The 22,231-nt window shown below is 32.1% G+C and overlaps 5 protein-coding genes across 9 annotated transcripts; 2 read left to right on the top strand and 3 right to left on the bottom strand.

The window, feature by feature from the left end:
- Positions 1-991: 991 nt before the first annotated feature.
- On the bottom strand, positions 992-3,964 carry LOC137815138 (uncharacterized). Of its 3 annotated transcripts, none has more exons than XM_068618196.2 (2): positions 3,497-3,964; positions 992-2,795 (listed from the first exon to the last, which is right to left on the bottom strand). In XM_068618196.2, exon 2 carries the CDS (start codon positions 2,717-2,719, stop codon positions 1,049-1,051), a length of 1,671 nt encoding a protein of 556 aa, XP_068474297.1. In that variant the 5' UTR covers positions 2,720-2,795; positions 3,497-3,964; the 3' UTR covers positions 992-1,048. The 3 variants fall into 3 exon arrangements, with proteins under 3 accessions (XP_068474297.1, XP_090150767.1, XP_068474298.1); XM_090294641.1 differs by having other exon boundaries at positions 992-2,821; positions 3,497-3,931; XM_068618197.2 differs by lacking the exon at positions 3,497-3,964 and adding an exon at positions 3,090-3,396.
- Positions 3,965-4,206: 242 nt separating this feature from the next.
- ALPHA-SNAP2 (alpha-soluble NSF attachment protein 2) lies at positions 4,207-8,007 on the bottom strand. The gene is made up of 9 exons (XM_068618198.2): positions 7,579-8,007; positions 7,071-7,120; positions 6,897-6,969; positions 6,320-6,399; positions 5,926-6,077; positions 5,280-5,439; positions 5,148-5,195; positions 4,923-5,003; positions 4,207-4,451 (listed from the first exon to the last, which is right to left on the bottom strand). The coding sequence occupies exons 1-9, from the start codon at positions 7,721-7,723 to the stop codon at positions 4,371-4,373; spliced, it is 870 nt and encodes a 289-aa protein (XP_068474299.1). The 5' UTR covers positions 7,724-8,007; the 3' UTR covers positions 4,207-4,370.
- Positions 8,008-10,549: 2,542 nt separating this feature from the next.
- LOC137815140 (amino acid transporter AVT6C) lies at positions 10,550-13,246 on the top strand. Of its 2 annotated transcripts, none has more exons than XR_016515228.1 (5): positions 10,550-11,127; positions 11,651-11,897; positions 12,002-12,205; positions 12,289-12,754; positions 12,859-13,246. XR_016515228.1 is itself a non-coding variant. In XM_068618199.2 (5 exons), the coding sequence occupies exons 1-5, from the start codon at positions 10,767-10,769 to the stop codon at positions 12,983-12,985; spliced, it is 1,311 nt and encodes a 436-aa protein (XP_068474300.1). In that variant the 5' UTR covers positions 10,550-10,766; the 3' UTR covers positions 12,986-13,246. The 2 variants fall into 2 exon arrangements, 1 of the variants encoding a protein (XP_068474300.1); XM_068618199.2 differs by having other exon boundaries at positions 11,651-11,803.
- Positions 13,247-14,654: 1,408 nt separating this feature from the next.
- LOC137815120 (ARM repeat superfamily protein) lies at positions 14,655-17,588 on the bottom strand. 2 transcript variants are annotated; one of them, XM_068618167.2, is made up of 7 exons: positions 17,460-17,588; positions 17,205-17,271; positions 16,772-16,879; positions 16,533-16,631; positions 15,791-15,916; positions 15,219-15,375; positions 14,655-14,822 (listed from the first exon to the last, which is right to left on the bottom strand). In XM_068618167.2, the coding sequence occupies exons 1-6, from the start codon at positions 17,487-17,489 to the stop codon at positions 15,230-15,232; spliced, it is 576 nt and encodes a 191-aa protein (XP_068474268.1). In that variant the 5' UTR covers positions 17,490-17,588; the 3' UTR covers positions 14,655-14,822; positions 15,219-15,229. The 2 variants fall into 2 exon arrangements, 1 of the variants encoding a protein (XP_068474268.1); XR_016515237.1 differs by lacking the exon at positions 14,655-14,822 and having other exon boundaries at positions 15,053-15,375; positions 15,791-16,027.
- Positions 17,589-19,029: 1,441 nt separating this feature from the next.
- Positions 19,030-20,794, top strand: LOC137815121 (uncharacterized). The gene is made up of 4 exons (XM_068618168.2): positions 19,030-19,188; positions 19,654-19,779; positions 19,892-20,062; positions 20,523-20,794. Exons 1-4 carry the CDS (start codon positions 19,111-19,113, stop codon positions 20,610-20,612), a joined length of 465 nt encoding a protein of 154 aa, XP_068474269.1. The 5' UTR covers positions 19,030-19,110; the 3' UTR covers positions 20,613-20,794.
- Positions 20,795-22,231: the final 1,437 nt, after the last annotated feature.

The raw sequence follows: 22,231 nt of genomic DNA on the forward strand, positions 1-22,231 counted from the left end.
GGATCTGTTTTACTCTCATATTTTTTAACATCTCACTAACAAAATATTACTATTAATAATAACAATATATAACTAATATTTACATTCATAATATATATAATATTTACATTATAATTTAAAGTCTTTTAAGAAAAAAACCCTTCTCTTATAAGATTACAATATATACACTTTTCAAGAAAAGAAATTTAACAAAAACAGAAAAAAAATATTTTTTTTCTTAGTCAATTTTTATTGAGATTTTTCTTCTAAGATATATAATCTACTAGTGACACACAATCATTATAGTTTAAAAAACAACATATATGAGCACATCAAACAAGTGTTTTAAAATTTTACATACAAGCATATATCAATATATATATATATATATATTCATGTTTTATAATATTCATTTTCATCTCATCTATATATTTTCATTGGTACATAATTAATACATACATTAAACATATATCAAAATTAAAGGTTTAACACCCATTTACATCCATTTACATCGCTCAAAGTAGATTTGAGAGCATTGTATCTTTTGGTTTGAAAAAAAAGAAAAATACACATAATAGTAAAATCATTCTCTGGACCTATCTGCCAATGTCGTCATAAGATCAGCATAGAACAAACCTATTTGCGAGTAAGAGGAAAAGTTATATTAAAAATTATATTAAGACTTGGACTTTAATCTTAACTCGACTTAAAATTAGTTTATAATGTAAAGTTCTGCTTATATACTACAAAATGCTCTTATATTTAGTCAATGTAAGATCTCCAACACACTCCCTCACGGAAAGACTACTAATTCATGCATGAGACTATATATTATGAGTGATCCGATAACAGTCCGATAGTAAGTGACCTGATAAGTCGAACAAACACTTATTATGATAAATTCAAAATGACTCTAATACCATATTAATTTTATATATTTCATACATTATTGAATACTATATTTATATTTATATAACACATAAAAAAAACATAAAAATAGGTAGAAGTCATATTCTAAAATATGATGTGAGATCATATTTATCATAAGTTAAAATTACAAACTCTACAATCACTCTCTTTGGATCAATAGGGGATCCGGCGGGTTCATTATTCCATCTTCACCTCTTTCACAATTCTCTTTTTCTACAATACTATCTGGTCTATAACCTCCCTTGAAGACATTGGTTGAATTTGGAGGACTAGATGTTTTCATCATATAAGGGGAAGAGTTGCCACCCAGAGAACTTGTGTCAGATTTCGTTGATACTACATCTTCCCTAGCCAAAGGTGAGACTGAAGGTAGGTTTCTAGTATCAGTTTGTTTCCTAGAGAACTTATCTACTACAAGATCGTAGTTATTTCCTGTTCTTGCTTCTTGAGCAAGAGAGCACCAGGAACAGAATAGCCAGAGTGTGCAGTCAGAAGCTGAAGGGTTGCCAAAACAGAAGTCATAGGCAGGTAAGTTGAACCTCTTTCTCATTTGGATCCTCCAAAATCCACCATATAGTAAACTAAGAAAACAAAGAATGATACCAACAGCTCCTAGAGCCTGCCTGACATCCTCATCATCTATGTTAACAGAAGCCAAAATAAAAATCCAGAAAGGTGCCATACAAAACAGCATAAAAGTGGCAATATGGACATACATGTTTCCAAAGCCATGTCTCTCTGTATTCCACCCAAAGACACAGAAGGTGCAGAAAAGTGAGAGATATGCTAAGGAAATATCGTTCCAAATGTCAAGTATTCCTCCACTCCACTTAGGTCTATTTTCAACACCCCTTTGATCTTTGGATGCAAATGAATATTTGTTCTCACATAGTTTCTCTCTCAGCTGATCTTGCCTTTGAGAGCCAGTAATTTGCTCCTGCACTTCTTCATCAGAGTCACATTCATAGTCCTTCCCAAGTGGACTAAGAATGGTGTACAATCCAGCAACTGCAGGAGCAGCAATTGCAAAAGATACACATATTCCAACTCCGATGGCTGGTCTCTCAGACCTTGTATACCCTAAGTTTAGACCACAAAGTGCATATTGAGCAAAACAGTTAACATGAAGGAGAATGACCACTACCATCATATGTGTCCACTCATGGGGCTTGTAAGTACCATTCTTGCAGTACAACTTTCTCAGTCTAGAGATGTCATTTGGTCTCCATCTGATTAGAAGAACAAGGTGGTAGAACCTCTTAGGGTGTTGATACAAACACATGAGTGTAAACAATGCATTGAGTATTTGGTTATTTATTTCAAACCATGCATTTCTCTGAGACTTCCTTGGAAGCACGCCATTCAACATGCCTGTCATGACCAGGAATAGAATAGCACCCGAAATAGCAACACATGTGATCCACACAAAAAGGGCCATGTTCACTGGACTTCTAATCCACTCCACGCACATCTTCTTGACCGAACCCCCATCAAGTTTCTGAGCAAGCATGCCTCTGAACCGTGCTCTTAGACCATTTGAACGAGGAGAAGGCACAGATAGTGAAACCTGGTCTCTCTCAGTAGCAAGCCTCTTGAATTTGGCAGATGCCGAACCAAATTTAAGAAAATTTATCCTATTAGGAGCAGAAGAACTTAAAGTGCCTTGAAGCTTTCTCTGAGAATCTTCACTGCTCAGAAATCTTTCTTGAGTTGTTGAAATATCTATAGAAACAAACTCCTTCACTTTACTGCCACTAGATTCCTCAATTTCATCTTTAGGATTCACAAACCCGTTATCAACCGAAACCATTCTGATTAAAAAAAGCTCTGATAGTTCTTGATCAAATCAGAACCGTATCATCAATGGATTAGGTAAAAAACCAATACTGCAAAGAAGACATAGCAGAAGAAACTATGGCAAGATTACAAATCTGTAGAAAATTTCCTACGGATCAATATAAGCACTGAGGAAAGCATTGAAGTAAATGAAGAGTAAAGACAGAATTAATTGCTTAATAAACAACTGCTAATCTAATTCTAATAATACAAAAACTTCAGTTGACATATATGCATCACAAACAGTCTCAATATCCCGAAAATGAGAATGTACAAACAACAAAAGAAATTCCATTGTAATAGCATTAAATTTTCAAGGCGCTGGTGGTGAAAATTAACCATACCAATTAGCTGATTCGTCACGCCGAAGTGTGAATGCAAGTTATTCCCTCACAGATAGTTACATGTTTGATAAAATCCAGAAGCAACGAATTGTATGGAATCAAAAGTTTGGGCATTAATACAAAAGTAAAAGGTAAAAAAAAAAAAAGAGTGACATGCATAAAGTTGGCAAAAAAAGAATGGATCCTCGCACTCGCAGGCGTAGCAAGTAATAACAATCACAACGCAGTCAAACAATAGGGGAATGGATTAAGATTGTCAGTTCAATGTTCAAATGGTAAATATGACAGCAGGTTACCGGCTGCCACCGACTAGATGAAGTAAAGGCGAAGGAAGCACTGAAAATATAGAAATTTCATACTTTGAAAGAACAAACCAAGAAAGAAAAGAAAAGTAAAAACAATTTTACCTGCATCATCTCTCATTTATTTCCATGCACCAGCACTTCTTTGTGTGATTTAGTCGTGATTTACGAGAACATACATTCTTTAAGAAAAAAACCAATAAAAAGACATTTTAATTGAATTAATGATGTTATAAAAAAAAAAATCTGTTAGTGTTAATGGATGAAGAAAGAAAAGTCTGTGCACCGTTTTCCTGGACTGAAAAATGAAAAAGGGATAGAAAGAAAAGATAAGCCAGCGAAAAAGAAGAAAAAAGAAAGCCGCGTTGGATTTGGCGTTTTCCCTTTGAATCTTAACTTTATAAAAAAGTACGTCGGAATGAAAAGTAGAATAGAACAGTGATGATGGTTTTGTTGAGGGTATGGAGAAGAGAAAAGAAAAGAAATAAAGCGAGACACTCAGAAAGAGTTGGGCTTTGTTGTATTTAATTATCTTTCCTTGCCTTCTCGCGGATGAAAGGTATAATTTAAGATTGCAAGCAAACCTTTAGATTGCTCATAAAGACTTATAAACCGTTGGCTTTAGTAGGAGAAAATCAAACTGAACAATGCCATCCCTTTTAGACAACTCTCTCTGTATATATCAATTGATAAAGTTATTAACTGTGTATTCATATAAATAAATTGTGAAGGTTAGTTATTATTTTTTCCTTGGTGAAGAATTATAGCATAATCCAGGAAAGTGATGGTAGTAATTCAATTCATACTCAGCACCCTCGTTAAAAACTCATTTCTTGAATTTAGTCAGACCAATTCAATTGAAACCAAAGCAAGTACACTCAGTAAGTAGATGTGTAAGATGAACAACTGAACAGACACGCATAGTACAACTGTAAATCATCAAACAATAGGTCCAACCATCAAAATATTAAGGTATAACTCAAGTAAGATCATCCTCCTCAAGTTCTTTCGCTTTCAGCTTTTCCTTCACCCTCAAAAGAAGTGTGGTCTTCCAAGAATCCTGTACAAGTCCATGGACAATGTTGATGAGCTACGGACACTAATACTACTTACGGAATGCAAAAGAAAAGGAAATTAAAAATCAGCAACAAGATCAGGTATGCATTTAAGGCTGGGTTAAGGAAGCAATGATTAATTGGAATTTTAAAATTAAATATGTAGTTTAAAAAACAAAAGGCACATATTTATCGTTGAAGGAAAAGAACCAGGTACATACATGAGTGAAGAAAACAAATTCAAATACATAATACGCAGGAATTTGAAGAGTATCAGAAAACGGAAATTTCACTCTAGGTAATTAAATAAAACTTAAATTTCAGGTGAAATATTTCTATATAATAGCTGTAAATTGGGAATTCAGTTATGATAGATTACGTTTATTCTGTTATAAATTGTGGATAAAATATACAGCGGAAATATTTTTGTTAAACACCACGTAAAGTATTCCTATTTTACAACTTTTGGAGCTTACCAGTGGGGTCATGCTATCAAATTCCTTCACAACATCAGTAAACTTCCCAACATCTTCTTCATCAATAGCAGCAGCAATATCCTACCCACCAGGATTGAAAAAAAAGTCAGTATTACATCTGACAAATGTATGGTTTACTTGTGATGCAGAAGGAAGTTCGAAGAAGTCCAAATATTCTACTTGTCAATTAGAATTTAATATGAAATTCCAAAACTAGTGACCTACCGCCAACAATCTGCATTCACGTGTTCCCGAAAATGTAGGATCTAATTCCTGCAAAATAAATACATATCCAAAAAAATTGAGCAACTAGTAATATGTCCAGTCTCAAGATGCGAATTATTGAAAAACTTAGACCTGATATCGTTCTAATGCATTGGTTATAGCAACAACGTCCCCTTTACAGAGTTGGCAGATGCCAGCATTCAGCAGGTGCCCTTTAACACCGTACTTCAATAAATTACTGTTGAGGGATTGACGAGCTATCTCTTCGTAAATCTCAATTGACTTTTGATACCTAAAGATCATCACATGGAAACAGTTAATATTCAATTTAACATACAAGAAGGTTCTGATAAAGCTGCTTCTGTTTAAAACATAAAGTTTGGATTTCTTAGCAGTTCCCGCTGTAGCTCGTATTGCAAATCATACACAATAACACGTGACCCAGACCAGACATGGCAATGGACTGACGTTTGTTCATTCCAAGTACCTAAGTCAATATATTATGGATTGTGGAAAGAAACATGCAAGAATTCTATAAGATCATAGGCCATTCCAATATTCTCAGTATAAAAAACCTATAGTGACCTAAGGTAATGCTAGACTGAGGACAGTGGGTTAGACAAATAAGGAACTCATCAAAATAAAGACCAGAAAGATTGTTTCCAGAAGAAATTACTAAGTTCTAACCAATTAAAGAATGAATCTGAGTTGAAGAAATATAAATCAGGTCATCACTATAATAATATAGGTACAGTCTGCAGAAAATACAAAATCTTACTGTTCTAACTGAGCAGCAAATTGAGCAACTTTTTGTTTGCATTGGTTAGCAGTAGTCGTCACCTCTTCATTTTGAAAAAAATCAGCTGATTTTTCATAGTAAACAAGAGCCTGATCAATATTCTGTTCAGACTCATACAATTCAGCAATTTCCTGTATTTAAATTGTAAAATAGTGAAACCAAGTTAAAACAAGATAAGAGTAACTCAAGCAAACTCATATACTTCAATGCATTTAATTAAAAATCGAGTTCCATAAGCTGGGATATGAATAAATTTTAAACAATACCAAGGACAAGGGATACCAATACATTATATACCACAGATAACCAAATACGCGTTTGCTAAATATTCTGAAACAAAAATGTAAATATATATGTTTGTGTGTATGTATACCTTTAAATATCTAGCAGCCATAGAGAGTCTTCCAATGTCACAGAAAATGTTTACAGCACGGTCTAAGCAAGATACAGCCTCTGTATTCAAAGAGAGAAAATTGAATTTTAATTGTCTTCTAACTAATTCGAGGAAATAAAGATAGGCTAGAGCAGTTTTGATTTGATTCATGCTTAGGGTTATAATCACAAGTTCCAATCTAATAATTAAAACAGATAAAATAACAAATCAAAATATTGCTATCCAATATAGACAACCATAAAAAGAATGAATCCCTACTTATCCCAGTTAATTTTAATATGCCTTACAAAAAAGATAAAAGTTTGAACCCCTAATTGGAGCTTATCTATACAAATCCGGTATTTTATTTATACATATGGAAAGATTGAACAATGAGATAACAGATGTGTTTCACATATCATATGTCCAGGCATAAATGCAGCAACTGTTTTATATGATCGCATTGATGTCGATACAAAGAAATATTGAGTCTAAAAGGAATTGGCCTTGCTGCGTAGAAAAAAGAAATTGGTTTAAATCATAAATCATAAATGACAAAGAACTCATGCATGCATACCATTTATATTAGTTTTCTTGTAGCAATGTGCGGCATCAACTTGGGCCTGTGCAGCTTCATGCTTGCTTTCCAACTAGAAACAGAAGACGAGACAGCAATGTCACCGCAGACTCAATAGAAAACTAAAGGATGCAAAAGAGATTCAACAGTATAAACCCCACCCCTGGATGATACCTTCAAATGGCAATTTGCCAACTTTAGGTATGTCGCTCCAGCTCTGTCCCCTGAAATGCCACAAAATAGATCAAACCAAGAACAACAAAAAGAACTATTCACTGTTCCATCCTCAATTTCAATGCCAGTAACATTCAAGAAAATAAAGCGAATAAGAAAGTCATCAATGTAAAAGTGAGAACAGTAACAACATAACATAGAGAGTATGGTTAAACAGTCGATAATAGTATCAACCACTTCTTCTGCAACTCTAATTTTTCTATTCGAGTAATTGATCAAACAGAAAAATAGGTCAAAAGTCTTTCCAGTAAAATCAGATAAAAACTAACTGATTAGGGAGAGTTCAGCATACGGAATCGGAAATCGAACACCTAAAATCAACATTCGCCGATTGTGCTAGTTCTAACAACAATAATCAAATTATCATCTGCGCTTAAATTAATTATCGCATAACTGTAACACAGAATGGAATTAAAGAAGAAAAAAGTAGAGAGAAAGAGAAAAAAACATGATTTGGCGAGCTTGAAGGAATTGGCGGCTTTATCGAAGAGATCGGCGGCATCCTCGTACTTGGAGCCAAACAAGCCCCAGCCAGCGAGCTTCTTCTCAGCTTTCTTCTCGAATTCTTCAGCCTTCGACAGCTGATCGGCCATTTTCCCTCCGATCGAAACTGATAGCTATGGATTAATTAAGAGTGTTGCAGAGAATCATAAGCTAAGGAAGAAGATATAAAAGATATTATATCAGACTGTGTTGACGACCAAGTCCAAATCCAAAACCGCAAACGAAGAAAAAACAAGGAAAGCTGCTTAAGGATGAGTTTTGAGAACTGCCAGAGAAGAAGAAGAATTATCAAATTTCGCTTTTTGGAAAAATCGTTTCCTTAATAGCTTTTGGGCCAGCTTGGGCTTTTTTCTTCTATGCTGCGTTTTTCATTCTCCATCCCCATATTTTAATACTGTACCCCCATATAATTCTAAATGACAACTTTGCCCTTATTAAAATGAATGTTGAGAAAATCAGCCATGAAGGAAAGAATGAAAGTCAAACGTGAAGCAGCGACTCGATTCCAGTTGAAGAAAAGCACGAGTACGTAGAGAGTGGAGGGTTTCTAAGTAGAAAGTCACGTCATCATGTTACCCTTGCTTTTGTTCACTTTTTTGGATAGTGAATTTATCTTACATCAATGTTCGACTTTCACGCCATGCACAACAATAAGAACACCACTCTATACGCATGCCATGCACACAAAATCTCTTTGACCACTATGAATGTGTTTGAATGCATGAATGGAGTGCTTCAAACTCTTAATTGAAACAGACTTTTTGCATTGGTTGAGTGGGCTTGGAGAGGTTCGTGGTTAGTAGAGTGGTATGAGAAAGAATTTGGTATTGCATATTTTATATGAGGTTAACATTCATTGAGTTTTGTAGTGTGCATAATCAATTAGCACTGAAGAATAACATAACACTTAATCGATTATGTTATTGAAAATAGTTAATAATCGATCATGTGATCTTGTGTAAATATGAGTTTAATCAATTGTGTTACAAAATATCAATTATGTTTTATTTCTAATGAAAGGCATAATTTTGAAACCTTTGAATAATCGATTAGATTGTTTTTAAGACGGAGTGTAATCAATTATGTTTATAACTTTTCCAAATTTTTCAATTTGTGTTTTGAGTGATTTTTGTTTTTTTTAATCAAAATTGTGTTCAAGCACAACTTCATTTATGTGAATAAGTTTGTATTGGCTTCAATATATTTACAGTTTAACTTAAATGTGTTTTTAATTGATATCTTTTAGAAATGATTAGTTGATATGTATTTCAATTTTAGATGTGAATATTTTATTTGAAATTCAATAATTATATTAATAAATTAATTATCTCATATTCTGATAAGTTGTTTCATTAATTTATTATTGTATTTCTGAAGAAAAAAATTGATGAAATATAAATTTTTATTTTAGTTGACATTAATTTAAATTACAGATGTGGATTTTTTTTAAAATACTATTATTAATATAAATTAATTTTGTCTTATTTATCAAAATTGATTATATACATTATTTAAAAATAGAAATATTAATATAGTAATCAATTTTTGTTTTCTATTTTTAGATTATTCTTGTATTTTTTTAGATTCTTTTGTTTACAAAAGTATTCTCTTAATATTTAATTGTTTATAAAAAAATATTTAAAATTAATATTTTGAAAGAATGGAAATATAAACTGCATTTCCCCTATCCAATCATTACATATATTAATTTAGATATGTTTTATTAGTTTAAGATATTATATACTTTTAAGATCGATTTATATATGTATACAATTTTTAATATACTAATTAAAAGTAAAAATTGAATCTAACGTTGGATTATTATTATTAATTATTAATATTAGTGGGAATATAGGCACGACGCCTATGTATTCACATTTTTTTTTGTTTTATCATTACAAAACACATGGAAAATCATTAAGTAATAAACCAAAAATTCATCTTCAATTGTTCAATCAACATTATTCATGAAAAATATTATATACAAAAGAAGAAAATATAATGAAATATGTTTCTCTTTTCTTTGTCTTAGACCGGTAGAGCGACTTAGTCAAATCGTTCATATCATTTACCACCACCGTCAACCACTTCCCCTTCATATCATACATCATCGGTACACTTTTATATGAGACATTTTTTTTCCTTTCAAATTTTTATTCAATGAACAAAATCTTCTTCTTTTTTTTCTTTAATAGTTATGTTATAAGTTTGATTAAATTATTATCTTCGTGTATTTTATGACGTTATTTGTGTCAATCCAATAATAACAATATTGTCATCATACAATACCAAATACATACATAAATTCAAACATTGCATTTTCATCTTCTACTTTATAATTGGAAAACAACATTTACTGGTTGGTTTCGTGGTTCTAGAAGAAAACTACGACTTCTCATATTTTGAATTTTGAATATGAAAATAGAAAACGAAAAGGTATTTGATGAGATAAAAGTGAAGATGAACGGGAGAAAAATATGCAATTGTGCAATACTCCTCAACAAGTCTCACTTTACACCGTTTAATTTTGAATTTAAAAATAGTTTTATCTCTTCCCTTATCCTTTTTGAGATATAACATTAAAACTGATCACAAAATTACAAATATATATATATATATATATATATTTATATTTTTAAAATAATAAAATAAAATAACAGTTAAAGATGATAATTCTATTTATATATAGGTATAATGATGTTTTTTATAACTTTTAGAATTATATATAACTTTAAATGTGATGGATTTAAATATAAATATATAATAAAAGTTAAATTTATAATTAAATGATATAAAAAAATATTAAAATTATAATGATTATAAAAAAATTTATAATTTATGAATGTATCATTACCATTATATTATTTTGGTAATAAGAGAGTAAAAATAAAGTCTGATGGCATTTAATATAAGTTGTAACTTGGTTTATTTGATGAAGTAAACCATTAGCTACTGTGCTTTAAACTTTCCAAATAGTAAATTGTGGCAGCAAAATCAACCTGAATCATGCTGTGACACCTTTATAAATAAGGAAAGGGGAACTGTCATTATTCTCACAAATCAAAACCATTCAAAGCCAAACAGCCAATTACCCAGCTGTTCATTCTCCGATCCGATAGTTTCTTCTCCGCCATGTCTCCGGCAGTCGGAGCCAGCGTCCCACTATTGGGGGAATCCAACAGAGCGATGACGCCGGCGTCCGTCTCCGGCGCGGTGTTCAACGTGGCGACGAGCATAGTCGGCGCCGGAATTATGTCAATTCCGGCAATCATGAAGGTTCTCGGAGTGGTTCCCGCTTTCGCCATGATTATCGTCGTGGCCGTGCTCGCGGAACTCTCCGTCGAGTTCCTCATGCGCTTCACGCACTCCGGCGAAACGAGGACATACGCCGGCGTCATGAGGGAAGCGTTCGGGTCGCCGGGAGCGTTGGTCGTGCAAGTTTGCGTCATCATCACCAACGTTGGGGCCTTAATTCTCTACCTTATCATCATCGGTAGCAGAACCCTTTCCCTTTATTTTTCTTCCTTTTGAAATTATTAAAAAATAGGGGGGAAATATGAACTTTGCCTGGTTTTTGGTCACATTCACTTTGTTTAGTAGTTCATTTTTTTTTTAATTTTTCTTTTTTAATATATATATTAAACTAATGAGTTATTTCCATTAATGTTTGGGCTTTAATTGTTTTGAAGCAATCGAAGTTAAGGATCTAGATTTTCTTTAAGTACTCATAATTGTTAAATTAGATACAGATCGAAGCACTCGTAATTTATTTCAATAAATTTAATTTTAAAATTCGTATTCAAAATGGATGATTGCTGAATGAAGGATTTAACATGGGAAATCTATTTCCGGAATGTACATCTCAATTTTTGGTGTATGCAATGGATAGAAGAACGATACAGAAAAGGAAAAGTGGCCTGATAGGAAATAAAGATAAACATAGCATGAAAATATAGTAAAAAGAAAATGAAAGAAAAAATAGCTGAATTGTAATTATTGCCTTTGTTGAACTACAGGGGATGTGCTATCTGGAAAGCAAGATGGAGGTGAAGTGCATCTGGGTATTCTGCAACAGTGGTTTGGAATTCATTGGTGGAATTCCCGGGAATTTGCTCTTCTCTTCACTTTGGTCTTCGTCATGTTTCCTTTGGTATTGTACAAACGTGTAGGTCAGTGTCAACAATCTAATTCTTTGCACGATTTCTTGTATTTGGAATTGAAGAGTTTCAGTTTTGTTTCCATTGGTATTGTACAAACGTGTAGGTCAGTGTCAACAATCTAATTCTTTGCAAGATTTCTTGTATTTGGAATTGAAGAGTTTCAGTAACTAACGTGTGTTTTTGCTTTTGGTGTTTTGGAACTGGTAGAGTCCTTGAAGTACAGTTCTGCAGTGTCAACTTTCCTTGCAGTGGCATTTGTTGGCATATGTTGTGGGTTGGCTATTTCTGCACTGGTGCAAGGAAAAACACAAACTCCTAGATTGTTTCCTCGGTTGGACTACCAAACCTCATTCTTTGATCTGTTTACTGCAGTTCCCGTTGTTGTCACAGCCTTCACATTTCATTTTAACGGTAATGGACCCAATCACTATGCTAATTCTTGTTGAAGGGCATGCCCAGAAAATTTCGGTGCTGATGGTTGATTTTACTTGCAGTGCATCCAATTGGGTTTGAGTTTGCCAAGCCATCTCAAATGACAACAGCAGTTCGATTAGCATTATTGCTTTGTGCTGTGATCTACATTTCAGTAGGCTTATTTGGGTACCTATTATTTGGGGATTCAACACAATCAGACATTCTCATCAATTTTGACCAGAGTAATGACTCTGTGGTTGGTTCCTTGTTCAGTACTTTGGTCCGTGTAAGCTATGCACTCCACATCATGCTGGTCTTTCCTCTCTTGAACTTCTCTTTGAGATCCAACATAGATGAAGTTCTCTTCTCCAATAAGCCTATGCTAGCCACAGACAACAAAAGATTCATGATCCTCACTTTGGTGCTGCTTGTATTCTCCTACCTTGCTGCTATAGCAATCCCAGATATTTGGTACTTCTTTCAGTTTCTTGGATCATCATCCGCAGTGTGCCTTGCCTTCATTTTCCCCGGCTCTATTGTTTTACGGTAATCTAGCATTTGACTTCTGATTAAGTAGAGACAAACTAAAAATTGCATTGGTCAAAAACTAAATAATCCAGTGCCTTATTTTTCTTTGTTACTAATTTCAGGGATGCATATGGTATATCAACAAAAAGGGACAAAATTATCGCACTGATAATGATTATACTAGCCGTGGTGACAAGTGTGCTTGCCATCTCCACCAACATATACAATGTTCTCAGTAGCAAGTCATAAAAACTGGTTCTCATTTCTCCCCTACTATTGTTTTTTGTTTTTTTATTTATAAAAAAAATGAATTGGTGAGAGTGGGTGTGGCCGGGGAGAAAGACAATAGTAGTCGCATTTGATTGCTGTGGCCATTCCATTACATTTGTAGTTTGGATTCCTTGTTGTTTACCATAGAATTCATGTATGATAATGATGTATTTTGAGTAGCATTGCTTTGTAAATAACCATATATATATTATTAAAGGAATGGGATTCAGAGGTCCACAACATTGTGCGGTGCAAGGATTGCAAGATCGATGTTCTCTGGTTGGGGAACTGTTCTGATTGTTTGAATGATCAACATTTGGCACATAGTTAAACTTTTTCAGTGATGTAACACCCCTTTCACTATCGTCTCTCTCGCTGTCGTGTCATGCTCATCAAGAGACCAAGAACGAAGGCTGTAGAATTACGCTTATCCAAAATAAAAATAAAAAATCTTTGATCACAGCTTCTTAGGCCGGTGGAAAGTGGCACAATTAATATACACACATGGAAAATACAGAGCAAATAAATTATAATTAAATAAAAAATGCTATCAAATCCAAAGTTAGGTACGTGCTGAGTTATTTTATCCACAACAGTGTATTATTTATAAGATTTCCCTCATGTGAGGATAACGATTTGTGCAGTGTCAACAATGAAATGTAATTTTTAAGCAATCGGGTCAAACGCCATTCCTAATGTTGAATATTTTCTTTTAAATAATATGGTCCATGCCTTGCAGTATATAGTGACAAAAACTTCTAAAGATGTGAAGTCCAAAATTTGTAATTACCCCAATTTGAACACGTGACACACTGACACATACGTATGTATTTTTAAAATAAGTTATGCGAAAGATATGCAATTATTGATGGCACGTAGTGCGATAGATATGAAGATCCATCGTGTTATCTTTCTTGTTCATAGTATTAAGTTTTCATGACACACATTTTAAAAAATATAATATAAATTAATGAAATTAAATTATTTCAACCGATTTTATTAATTAATATAAAACTATTGTTTTCGAGTATTAAGTTCAAAGAAAACCGTGACAATGAATAAGGAGATTTCAAATTTAAATATACCAAAATATATCACTGGGTCACGTGTATAAAGTTTCACACAAGAAAAATAAAATAACGAGCAGCATTTTAATTATACCGATGAATACATTCATTTGCATGAAATATAAGTGAATGAATTGTTAAACGACTTCATAATAAATTAATATTATAAAAAATTACTCATTCATAAGAAATCGTGTGAAAAATAAGATTTACAAGAAATCATAAGAAAGTTTGATATTGATTTTTTTTTTCAGTTATTCATTCGTTCATAATTTTTTCAAATATTTTCCATTATGTTTGTCATTTTGTGTTCAAATATTGATTTAGTTTCATAGTTTTTTAAATAAAAGAATCTAATGAGCCTAGAGTATTCTATCAATAAAAAAAAAGGTTAAAAAATAGTTTTAACTTGCAAAAAAACTTATATCATTTTCTTTATTTCCTTTTCTTATAAAAACTTATTGAAATCATTCAGATTAGAATATATTATATATTATCATTTCATCTATGTAAACAGTGATATATATGGTCTTTCTGCAAAGATTGGAGATGGAGCATCATTCAGAGCTTGGTAAGATAAATGGATCGTAAACATGTCTTTGATCATAAATTGCACACTTGAATTGACAAGGAATATCTGGTAGAGGTACAAATCCTGTATGTATATTCTGATGATTAATTTTCTTTTTCACAAATATCCTTTGTTCAAAAACATCCATGATCAAAGATGTAAGGTTCGCTAGCTGACCCTGAACAATTTAAATAGCAACCTATGATTAAAGATGAAGGTCATGTTTTACTAGAAATTGCATACATTCAATAATGACTTTGTATGATCAACCATATATACTCTTAGAGTTTTATCAAGATTGACATAACAATGGTTTAAGTTTAACAATGCAGTGTTAGCCTAATATACTGGTACAGTTTTATCAAGATTGACATAATAATGAGTAACAAATCGCAATTGACAAGTGAATAAAACAAAATAACAGTAGAATTGTGATCTTTATTGGATTTAGCCAAAGGATTACACAATAACTTCTATTACTCTTCCCCAAAAATGTTTTGGTTGCCAGATTACTCTCTCCTATAGTAATATTTCATGCTCCAACGAAAAAAAACAAACAAAAAGAGGTATGTACCTCAAGTAAAGTCATGATGGCACATCATATCTCAGATCTTGGAACCTTTTCATCAAGCTCAACTTGAAACCCTCAACTTCTGCATCCTCAAGTGAATTTGGTGCAGATCTGATTATTGAAATTGCCCCGGCATTATGCATGGATGCTAGAGCTTCATCTATAACAATGAAGTGTTTTATGTCAATCGAAAGGAAACAAAAAATATTAGTACTAACTAGCAGTACTTTTTTGGTTATACAGTTGCATATATTTCAACTTCATAATGTTATTTGAACTGGGTTCTTAATAATCAAAATATTGACATATAATGTCCCAAAATAATGGATAAAATTTAAGTTATCTTTCATCGTTAAAAGCCCATATCTATTGAATAAGAACGACAGAAACTGAAAACATATAGAAGTTTTTTAAGCTTCTTAATTCTTATCACACTTCTGGTGTACTATTTAGAGCAACAAAAGTACTTTCGGTCTCAATAATCTACCATTCCAACAACACGATAATAAGTGTATTTTTTTAAAAAGTTTACTCAGAACACGTAAATAAAAATACTTAAAGAATTATGATTCCACCTGAGTGTGACAGTGCATCAAGAGCTTGTAATGCTGCTTTTCGTGTCCGATCATCCTTAGCTGTGGCTAACATATTTAAGAGTTCTTGAGCTCCACCCATCTCAATTATCTTCTTCCTTCTTTCATCTTGCGAGCAAAAATCAAACGATGTTGGGTATAAACAACTTATGCAGGGACAAAAGACTTTAGAAAGTAATGTATCACCGTGTTTCATCTTTAGTCAGTTTCATGAAATACCTATACATTGAGAAACTACAGATAAATAAGCAGTTTTATAGTGCAAAAGCTAGTTAAATCGCATTGAGGTAATTTTTCCTTAACAGAGTAAAACTCAGTTGTGGATCACGACAAAAATAGTATAACTGACAACAAGGTAACTTTGTTAGGTGTAAGTTGTTTACACAGATGCTGCTCAATTAAAGAATCAGTAACTATTAAACCATCAGTTCAAAGCCAAAATTTCAATCTATATTAACTCTTTCAAAATCTCCCTTCAACCATAATTTTGTCATCTCAAGAATAAGCTGAGATTAATACTAAATTACTAAACGTCAGTAGTGTAAAGCCCAAGGATAATGACAATATGCTTGTAGCAATAATAGGAATCTGATCTAGAAAACAACTATCTACCCTAATGTGCAAATGACTAAGAATTAATAAACCACTAAGTGCTTCAACACTTGTCATGTACCAAAGAAGTATGGATCATAAAGTACCGATAGCAATTGATAGGAAAACTTACCATCTATTGCAAAACGAGTTAATCTAGAAGCTCCCACCCTTTTGAACAAGGGATCCCTGACACGCAAAAGCGAAACAGACTGTTGCATCAAATTTTCTCCTGAAAATTTGTATTTCAACAACACTGTAAGGCTAGAACAACCAAAAGCAAATAAAGGCTAGTATTTCAACAACACTGTAAGACTAGAACTACCAAAAAGCAAATAAAGGCTTTACAAGTTGAAATTGTTGGAGGAATACCCATATAAGGGAAGAAATGGTATCCTGCCATCCCTGCAGTCACAAAAAATATCGTCTTCAATACCCATCCAACTTTCCTCTCAGCTTCTTCCTCAATCGATAGCTCCTCTGAAAATCAAAACAGCTATAAGTGAAACCGTGCAACATAATTGCAGTTCAAATAAAGAAGACAGAAATTGAATTAGAAAAAGAAATCACTTTCTTTGTATTTTACAATGCCAGATTTTGCCTCAATGATTTATCCCAGAATCCACAAAAACAGCATCATGTTACCTACCATTTACTGCTAGAAACATACAAGTACAAATTTCTACTTATTATTTATTTCTAACAATAAAATAGTCCTGTAAATTCAGGGCTTTCATAGAATGACAAATTGGTCATAACTTCTTAACTCTTTGTTCCGAAATACCGATGGAAAAAAAGGTGATACCTTTACCACTATATGATGAAAAATTGCGAGATCGTGTATTGACCCCAATTTTTCTTCTGTATAAATACTGCAAAAAAATAAAAGGGTAGCATAGAAAATGAATTAGCTAGTGGGTACTTACGACCCAGAAGACAAACATCAACACGAAACATAGATTGAACTTGAAAATGTTTTTCTTTCTTATAAAAAGATGGATCATAAAATAGATAGTTAAACTTGAACAGAGTCAAACACAAGGATTAGAGAAATGATTACACTAGAGAACCGAGCTGCTAGGGCGCGCATTGTGCTGAAGCTCACAATTCTCACTAACTGTTCTTCCTCAAAAATCAGATGGCACTACAGAATCCGAACCAAATGTGTTATCCGGGTCGGGTTCCGAATAAATGACGCTATTGCTAGGCCCAACCGGGACTTCAGATGAATTAGAGATTTTAGCCCACGATCTATTTGGGTAAGGAGCTATTGCTATTTATACCCAAAATTTTCTTCTTCCACCAATTCAAACATTTTTTTTTATCTTTTATACTGATGAATACAAAAGGCACCAATCCAGAAGGTAAAAAGTGCAAAAAATAATATTTTAATCGAGGAAAGCACTTGTACAATTCAAACCCTTTTTTTTGGCACTTCTATGTATAATTCATATTTATAAATTTAAATAAAATTACATTTCAAAGTACAAAGTTTCTACTAACATTTCAATATTGATGAAGAAGATACTTAAATAAATATACACCCTAGAACCTCTTATTTAAAAATAAAACTCCTTGTAATAATTTCAATGTATTTTTTGCTAACAATTTTTTGTCCATAAATAAAAACTCATAAGCATGAATTTATATAAATATGAATGATTATAATCGAATATACTCATATAACTTATAAACCTAATATTATTATTTAAAACTCACTAGACATAATGATTATTATTATATTTAACATTAAAATATCATACAAAATATATTTTTTCTAAGTTTGGGATGAAAACAAAAGAAGTTTGTAGTGTAACACCAGGAACACAACTGATCCAGGACTCAATTAGAAGTAAAGGAGGAAAGAAGAGTGTTGGTTTAAAATGGAGATGATATCAAAATGGACTTTAAGCTTAACTCAACCCCATAAAACTGGCTCATAGAGTTGAGGTTTGCACTCACTTATATACAATGAAAAACTCTAATTTTTAATCGATGTGAGATCTCCAAGGAGAGTGAAACCAAAGACAATAACCCTTATTTTCTCATACACTCATACAAGTGAAAAAAAGAAGTGGTATATTTTAATTTAGAAAGAGTGAAAACATATTTATGGAAGACATTCATTATTTATTTGGGTAAAATAGATGGAAGTGAATTGGAATTGAATAGTATGATCTAAATTTCACTTTCATGAGGGAAAGGAAAACAAAAGAATGTGTTGTATGAAAAGAAAGGTAGGATGGCTCGTGTGGAGAGAGAGTGAAAAAGAGACAAAGTTTGATTGGTGGTGATTGAAGAGAGATCGCACAGCTTTAAATTTCCCCGTGAGAAGTGTTTGGATGCATTCCAAATTCAGAACTTAGCATCCACCCTCTCATTTCTTCCTTCTTTCGATGCCATTTGAGCCACCTCATCATTCTCCATATCTCTCTGCTTAAATTCCAAATATTTAATCACTTACACGTGCAAAATTATACCTCACTCAACTTCAATATCATTACGTAAACCATCTTCATATGCTTCACTCTTATCAAACCAATTCTTAGACACATTAAGCATCAAATTGCAAAAGGGTATTTCTGGAAGTTCACTCAGAATAATTCATATAGATTTGAGAGCCCATCTCCTCTTTTTAAACACCCTACAGAGACCTCTATCAGCATATACTTCATAGCATAACAAAATTAAGCACTTATAGAGAGCACAAAATGGTTTCTAAAGAGCAAAAGAGAGCAGCACTGCATCAGAAGCTGCAACTACTTCGTTCTCTTACTAACTCTCATGCTGTAATTCCTTGCATTATTTTCTCTATCTTTCATTATTTTATTTTCTCACTGAAAATTCACTCCACATTGTTATCCTCCCTTCTGTTCCACCTTCATTCTTTATCAGTTCTTCAATACCATGGATTCCTCTTTACTTGGTTACTTAATCTCCCACACACAGAGTTCTTGCTATCTGCATTGTCTTCTATATATTGTCTTCTATATATGTATTGCATGTATGTTATCATTATTTCGATTGAAGCACATACTTGTTAAAATGAAGATTGTTTAATATCTCGTTCAAGATATTATATAGTCTTTTTTTTATCAGCAATTAACAATGTATACATATAAACAAGGATAAGAAGAATATTATATAGTCCTTAAGCATTTGTCTTATTAACCCATGCTTATATCCGTACTGAACTTACGCTTTGAGATGATGAATTACCTGATAGTTTTTGTTATTTTGCTGGGTGGTGGCAGCTAAACAAAACCTCGATCATAATAGATGCTTCAAAGTATATCCAAGAGTTAAAGCAAAAGGTGGAAGAATTGAATCAAGACGTAGCCAATGCACAGACTTCAACTGACCAAAATTCTTCGCCCATGGTATTTTCTCAATCACTGTAAAATTTAACAACATATATATATGTGTTCAGTTCAAAGTTAATCTGATTTTTTTTTTTGATTGGAATTGCATTTTCTGGATGGACATAAACAGGTTACAGTAGAAACCACGGAAAAGGGTTTTCTTATTAATGTTTTTTCAGCAAAGAGTTGCCCTGGTCTGTTTGTTTCCATATTGGAGTCATTTGAAGAGATGAGTCTTAACGTGCTTGAAGCTAGGGCTACTTGTATCGACACGTTTCGATTTCATGCTGTTGGAGAAAAGGTAAGACACAATATTTTGTAACCATGAATTTAACACGACCTTACAAAACAACAACTTCCAAATCGACTACTATACCATAGATGCTTTCTAAGCCAGTTCATTATATCATTCAGTGTCTCTCTTTTTCCCTCTAGTTACTCCATATTTTTGTAGGTCACATGCCTTGTCCTTATGCATATAATTAACAATTTCTCTTCTACCTGTTAGTCTCTCTCTCATCCTTTTTTGAAGAAAAGGATGAGGGACCACGTTGCTGTGATTTAAATGTTTTCTTGGTATTTTAAACTATAATTAACCATGTAGAATCTTATATTTCGTTAATTACTGGGTTAATACAAACAGAAGCTCGTTTGGCTATAATGTTGAAGTTACTAAAATATTTTCAGGTTTAGAATATTGTCTCATTCTCTCTATGTTTTCATGCATAGAATAATGACAGAAAGTATTGTGACTTGTGCAGAATGAAGAACAAGGTAAGAATATTGATGCAGGAGCAGTGAAACAGGCAATCGGACAAGCAATACAGAATTGGAGCCAAAATGCTGACTAAAAGTAATAAAATGTCAGCTTTTACATTTATGTTATTTGTATCTTGCGTGTGCATTTTCTTTGATTAGTTTACGCATTTTCTTCCATTAGACCTAACTTGTAGTTTTGTTGATCAAGGAATCAATCGAGCTTCTGTGAAGCATTCCTAGAAATATCTAAATCTTCACATGTTCATGTGTGGTATGTTAGAGTTTCACAACTTGAAAATTTTCTTACTTCAAATCGTGCGCAAGTGCTTTTGTGTGTAAGAAACAAAATTTTGGGGCAAAGTGTACGGTTGAATGTGTATGATCCAGTGATAGAGATAAACGTGAAACGACACAGTACAGAAACAATAAGAAAATGAAGTCCCCACTTTTTGAGGGATAAAACGAATGAAGTACTACAAAACTAAAGGAGAGAAGTGACCTTGCTGGTTCAAATCGTGCACACACTCAAGGTTCACACTAGTTTGCACCATGCAAATAAAGGGATCACTTAATATATGATCTTCCTCAGAAAAAAATCATAAAGGAAAAAAAAAGTAGATCATTAATTTCATTTCGAAATATCATTTTCGGTTCTATTCAGTCCAATAATAAAAAATTATTAGTATTTAATGTAGTTTTTATTAATAATAAAATTTATAAAATAAATTCTAAATTAATATCTAATATTAAATATTATTATTTTAACTAATAACTATTTTAGATTATAAATTAATTATTAATTTAATTAAATAGTAATTTAGAATTTAAAGTGGTTAGTAATTATAAACTAGTTTCCTTACTATATCAATTTATAAACTATTTTTTAATAAACTTTTAATAATTGAAACTACATTATATTTTTTTAATTTATAAAATAGTATCTAATTTAATTATGACTAATTAGTATTTATTAACTAAAATCTGATTGGTAAAATATTAATATCTAACTAGATATCAATTTAGAAATTAATTTAATTTTTTTTTCGATAATAGAAATTATTTTAGATATTAATATTTGTTTAGTCTATTAAATAATATCTAATTTAATTAATAATAATTACTTATTTTTTGTATTAATTTTTTATTTAATTTAATTTCCTGTTTACATTGTAAGAAAATTATTAAATAAAAATTAGTGTTAAAAAAATAATTATCACTATATTTACTAATTATTTTTCATCTTTAATATTGATTTCTATTTAATAATATATTAAATTTTTATTTAATAATTTTTTTAGTGTTAATAATTGCTTCCTCGTCTATTTAGTGGATTCAAATAGTTTTACCCTAATATAAAGGTGTTTGAATAACAATGTTAAAGATATTATGTGATTAATTTTTGCAGCCAAGGAAATGTTTTACTCTCAAAATTAAAATTTGTTTTAAAGTCATAAAATTTGAGTTTTTGTATCTTTATTTAACAACTTCAGGCTTAATAAATATCACATTCTACCATATTAACTAAAGAATAAAAAAAAGTAATTTATGTTGTGGAGTTAGATTGAAATGTACATTATTATGATAATAATTTATGATAAAAGAGTGGGTAGGACCTTATCACATGCAGTGTTACAGGGTAGAGCGATCATGTCAATGCAGCATTTTTGTGCAGGAATGGGAGGCCCATTGTTGCAGTACTGACTCTTATATC

This window comes from Phaseolus vulgaris, chromosome 1 (genome assembly GCF_051622355.1).
Source record: "Phaseolus vulgaris cultivar YP4 chromosome 1, ASM5162235v1, whole genome shotgun sequence".
NCBI lineage: Eukaryota > Viridiplantae > Streptophyta > Magnoliopsida > Fabales > Fabaceae > Phaseolus > Phaseolus vulgaris.

What these genes read in the sequence shown, in the direction of transcription:
- LOC137815138 (XM_068618196.2), bottom strand. Translation starts at nt 2,719, where the DNA reads ATGGTTTCGGTTGATAACGGGTTTGTGAATCCTAAAGATGAAATTGAG.
- ALPHA-SNAP2 (XM_068618198.2), bottom strand. Translation starts at nt 7,723, where the DNA reads ATGGCCGATCAGCTGTCGAAGGCTGAAGAATTCGAGAAGAAAGCTGAG. An exon ending in TTTGCTGCTCAGTTAGAACA is followed by an intron (nt 5,440 to 5,925) that starts GTAAGATTTTGT and finishes GATGATCTTTAG; the next exon opens with GTATCAAAAGTCAATTGAGA. An exon ending in TTGATAGCATGACCCCACTG is followed by an intron (nt 4,452 to 4,922) that starts GTAAGCTCCAAA and finishes GGACTTGTACAG; the next exon opens with GATTCTTGGAAGACCACACT.
- LOC137815140 (XM_068618199.2), top strand. Translation starts at nt 10,767, where the DNA reads ATGTCTCCGGCAGTCGGAGCCAGCGTCCCACTATTGGGGGAATCCAAC. An exon ending in TCTCTACCTTATCATCATCG is followed by an intron (nt 11,128 to 11,650) that starts GTAGCAGAACCC and finishes GTTGAACTACAG; the next exon opens with GGGATGTGCTATCTGGAAAG. An exon ending in CTTCACATTTCATTTTAACG is followed by an intron (nt 12,206 to 12,288) that starts GTAATGGACCCA and finishes TTTTACTTGCAG; the next exon opens with TGCATCCAATTGGGTTTGAG.
- LOC137815120 (XM_068618167.2), bottom strand. Translation starts at nt 17,489, where the DNA reads ATGCGCGCCCTAGCAGCTCGGTTCTCTAGT. An exon ending in AACTCGTTTTGCAATAGATG is followed by an intron (nt 15,917 to 16,532) that starts GTAAGTTTTCCT and finishes TTTGCTCGCAAG; the next exon opens with ATGAAAGAAGGAAGAAGATA. An exon ending in TGATGCACTGTCACACTCAG is followed by an intron (nt 15,376 to 15,790) that starts GTGGAATCATAA and finishes TCATTGTTATAG; the next exon opens with ATGAAGCTCTAGCATCCATG.
- LOC137815121 (XM_068618168.2), top strand. Translation starts at nt 19,111, where the DNA reads ATGGTTTCTAAAGAGCAAAAGAGAGCAGCACTGCATCAGAAGCTGCAA. An exon ending in ACCAAAATTCTTCGCCCATG is followed by an intron (nt 19,780 to 19,891) that starts GTATTTTCTCAA and finishes GGACATAAACAG; the next exon opens with GTTACAGTAGAAACCACGGA. An exon ending in TTCATGCTGTTGGAGAAAAG is followed by an intron (nt 20,063 to 20,522) that starts GTAAGACACAAT and finishes TGACTTGTGCAG; the next exon opens with AATGAAGAACAAGGTAAGAA.